This window comes from Nicotiana attenuata, unplaced genomic scaffold, assembly GCF_001879085.1.
Source record: "Nicotiana attenuata strain UT unplaced genomic scaffold, NIATTr2, whole genome shotgun sequence".
NCBI classification, from domain to species: Eukaryota; Viridiplantae; Streptophyta; class Magnoliopsida; order Solanales; family Solanaceae; genus Nicotiana; species Nicotiana attenuata.
Window position 1 is genome coordinate 40,485 of NW_017675843.1, and position 4,245 is coordinate 44,729.

Here is a 4,245-nt window from a genome sequence, read left to right on the forward strand (position 1 = left end):
TTTATCCATTGAACTCTTGATTTTAATTTTAAAAAATCTTTTTCATTTTGGAGAATTAAGTTATATTCAAGGATAAGGTTATTTTCAAGATTAAGGTGAAAATGAATTTTTTGTTGTGGGTCCATGTTTTGGAGTCCCAGAATGCATTAATGGAGTGTCCTCTTTCTTTTTTTTTTTTTATAAATATTCTCAAATGTGGACATGTCCATTCTTCCACGTGTTTTGTGAAGGAAGAAATGGCATGTGGGTATTTTTTATTGTTATTCCAGTGCTGCTTAACTATGTTTGGAAAAAGTGGGTGACTAAGCCACATTGTTTCAAAGCGAAAAACGTGCGTTGGTTTACGATTATTTTTTGTCAGACTTAGCATTGATGGGCAGTGATCCGAATGTGTACGTGGCATGTGTGTGACAGTGGCATCAGGGAACATTTTCACCCAGTTCGAATTTCCAAGAAATTTGTCAAGTCGCTCCAAAATTTGCTTCTGTCTTTTTTTCCTTTTATTTGTCCATGTGAAGTGTAGGTCCACAAAACCCAAGTCAATCATATCAATAGCATCCAGACAATTTAGAAAAGCAGTACTTCTACTACTGTTTATAGACCTACCTCTAAACTTTCGGAGGCGGCTGTGACTTCATTAAAGTCACCACATAATAGTCACGGGTAGTTGTTGTTTTTTGTAACTATTTGCAGATTATTCCAAAGAATTTTTCTGTTCACTAATAAAGTGCTGGCATAAACTAAAGAGAGCAACCAAGATTTTGAAGTTCTACTAACCGGTATGTTTGCATGGATCTCCTAGTTAGTAACTACTACTGGATCTATCTCCAACTTTTCATGCTTCCACATTAGGACAACTCCACCAGAGTATCCATCTATCTAATTTCAAACAAGTCAGTGAAACCAATAAATTCCATGAGCTCATAATGGCTTTGCATGCGCATTTCAATGAGGCAGATGATTGGTGGGTTGTTCCAGTTCACCATGTCTTTGAAGTTGCACCAGAATTCCTGGTTGTTGCAACCCTTGCAGTTCCAAAGGAGTATCCTCTTTTTGGATTCATTGGTTATACGTGATCCCACTCGGGGCCAGTGACTTGCGCAAGTGCGCAACTAGTGGATGATCTGCCCCATTGGGTGCCGGCAATGGCAAGTCTTCCTCTGTCGGTGTGGGTAGAATCAATACTGCATATTTGTGGATGGTCGAGAAGGGGTAGGTGCGGATGTTCACTGCTATTCGAAGCACATTTTTTGGAACTGTGATGAACTTCAGTTACCATAAATACTCTGACGATGTGAGTGTCACACGGTGAATCTCGAAAATTGACTCGTAAATCATGGTAATGGGCCACATAAAACTTAGTTCGAAGGGGAGACTATTGGGTGTGCGAACAAAATCTACATTGGTATTTGAGAAGATTTAAAGCCTACATATAACGTGTATGGATCTCTTACTGATATAGAACTTTTTAGGAAAGATCGTGTGAACTTAATATAAAACGGATAATATCACATTATGTTCAAAGTATTATTGGGCTGTTTTAGCCCACCACGTACAAATATGTATAAAATCTTGCGTATGGCAATTGTTGATATAGAAAGAGCACAATATGTTCTTTTTTTGTAATTATGATATTATAGGGGGCTTAAATTAACTTTCCCACTTTTGTGAATTTATCAGTGTGCCTCGCCGCTCTCTGTTCAGTGCTACTTATAGAAAGTACGCGTGGCCTCCGCCGCGTTTTCCTTCCAGAACTGTCACACACTTCTTACTCCAGCACTTTCCTCTTTAATTAGATAACTCAACCAATAGTCTCCGAATTACAAAAACAAGAACTGGAAACACTACTTTTCACTCTCCCCAACCAATTCACCATAATAGAATATCTCGACGCCAACCATGTCTCTGAGCAACAATATTACAGCTTTCTTGAACTTTGTGGCATTCATGTGTTCCATTCCTATAATCGCCGCCGGCACGTGGCTTGCTTCTAAGACGGACAACGAATGCATTCACTGGCTCCGTTGGCCCGTTGTTTTCATGGGTCTCGCCGTTATGTTGGTTTCTTTAGCTGGTTTCGTCGGTGCTTATTGGAAAAAAGAGGGACTTTTAGGTGTCTATTTGGTGTGTATGGCTATTCTTATCATTCTTCTCCTTGTCCTCTTAGTTCTTGCATTTGTGGTTACGCGCCCCAACGGCGCGTATTTGGTGCCCGGTAGAGGTTACAGTGAGTACAGGCTTGCTGGTTTCTCTTCCTGGCTCAGGAATCATATTACAAGTAATGATAATTGGGGGAAGATAAGGGCTTGTTTGGCTGATTCTAATGTTTGTCCTAAGCTTAATAATGAGTTTATTACTGCTGATCAGTTCTTCGCTGCTCATCTCTCCCCCATCCAGGTAAACTATTACCTATTCCTTTATTCTTCGTTTCTAAATTTAGCCCAAGAACAGAGTAAGATTTTCGTTCCTCTGCTTTTCAAGTTAGATTTTTTTTTTGAGAATTAATTGGTAGCTCATTAGCAGATACCTTAATTACCTCAATCTTATAATTGCAAAGTTTGACTCATCAAGTCATCCCTTTTCCTCTTAGAACGGACTTTTAGCATGTCCAGGTAACTGAAAGAAGGTTAAAACAATCATTTTACACACACAAAAAAACAATTAGTAACAACAATACGACCCGGTAAAATGCCATAAGTGGGGTTTGGGGAGGATAATGTGTACACAGACCTTACACCTATCTGAAGGAGTAGGGAGGCTTTTTCCGAAAGACCGAAGACTAAAAATAATTAGTAAAAGTAAGAATTTTGCTGATTATTGTGTTGATATATTTCAATTAGATTTGCCTCCAAGAGAGGGGGGAGGGGACCTGAAGATCATTACTTTTGTATTTTGTCAAAAGAGCATGAATAAAGTGAAGATAAAATAGAAGTAATCGGTGGTTGTAGTGAGCTTGAGAAAACAAAAGATAAAGGGCAAGGCATGAACTAAAATGTACTATGATGAATTCATTTCTGAAAAATTAATGGAGGTTTGACTTAAGTTTCTGCGCTATTACCTGAGCATATTAATTACTCCCTCCGGTCCAAAATAAATGATTTTTTTTTTTTGGATGTTTTCACACAAATTAAGAAATCCACCTTTTAGCATTAATTAGCAATGGAATTGACCATATTAACCTTTACCATCTCACATAAACACTCCTAACACATATTCCAACACCATTTACTTCAAGGACAATGTAGGAAAAAAATAATTAATTCATTCTTGAAATCTGGAAAAATCACTTATTTTGGACCACAAGAAAAAGGCCAAAAAATCACTTATTTTGGACCGGAGGGAGTATTAACTAAACTAATCGAAATTTGCATATTTTACCTTAACACATTGAAATATGTAAACAAGGACAAATTTAGAAAAAATAACATTAATTCCATCTTGATTATGTAAAAGGATACTTATTTTGAACCAAAATTAAACAAAAAAAAAAAAGCCAAAATGTTTACCGTGAAAATGGTAATAACAATTAAATTTGTTGATGAGACTCTAGAAATACGTGATCTATTTTTATGCTAGTTGTTTAAGCAGATGATGCTATATCTATGAAGTTTAGAGACGAAATGCGAGCTAAAACAGAGCTATAATCAAACCGATGAGCTAGCCAATCGAGGCCTCAGACTGACCGATACGGGGCCTCGAGGTCGATTCCTGGACTCGGGCTCGAGCTATTAAGGGTAATCGGGGAAGGGCTAACAGTTATAAAACAGATCAGTGAAGGCTCTTTATGGCCAATGATAAGCAATAAATGAAGAACAAGTATGAAGATAACAAACAAAGGCAGCAATATCGAGATAGTATGTTAGAGAGAAAAGAGAATGTTCTTCTATATTTCATGTGGAGTAATTGGAGCAACAGACCTTACAAAAATGACCAGGACCCCGTTTATATAGGAGGGGAGTCCCTATATAGTACAAAAGGCATTAATTGTAAACATGTGGGATGGGACAACTAGACAAAACACCCTGATTCGGGTTCAGAGTAGACCGGCTAGGCTCTGTCAGTCTTAGCCGTGCGCCTTGGGACTTTCCATTTTTATAACTTATCATGGTTAATGCTATCATGGGGTCGAGTATCGTCGACCCTCGAGGAGAGATACTCGGCCACGGCCTCGAGCCTTCGAACCGGTTCCGCGACCTCAGGCCTTCGAGGTGATCTTCCGAAGTGCCTTAATGACCAGAAATTGGA

General features: G+C 38.4%; 1 protein-coding gene across 1 annotated transcript; it reads left to right on the forward strand.

Annotated features, from left to right (window-relative positions):
- The first annotated feature begins 1,605 nt into the window (after positions 1-1,605).
- Positions 1,606-3,096, forward strand: LOC109220505 (tetraspanin-2-like). The gene has a single exon (XM_019384971.1). It carries the CDS (start codon positions 1,900-1,902, stop codon positions 2,503-2,505), a length of 606 nt encoding a protein of 201 aa, XP_019240516.1. The 5' UTR covers positions 1,606-1,899; the 3' UTR covers positions 2,506-3,096.
- Positions 3,097-4,245: the final 1,149 nt, after the last annotated feature.

Bases quoted from the DNA above. Each gene is read 5' to 3' on its own strand.
- LOC109220505 (XM_019384971.1), top strand. From the start codon at position 1,900: ATGTCTCTGAGCAACAATATTACAGCTTTCTTGAACTTTGTGGCATTC.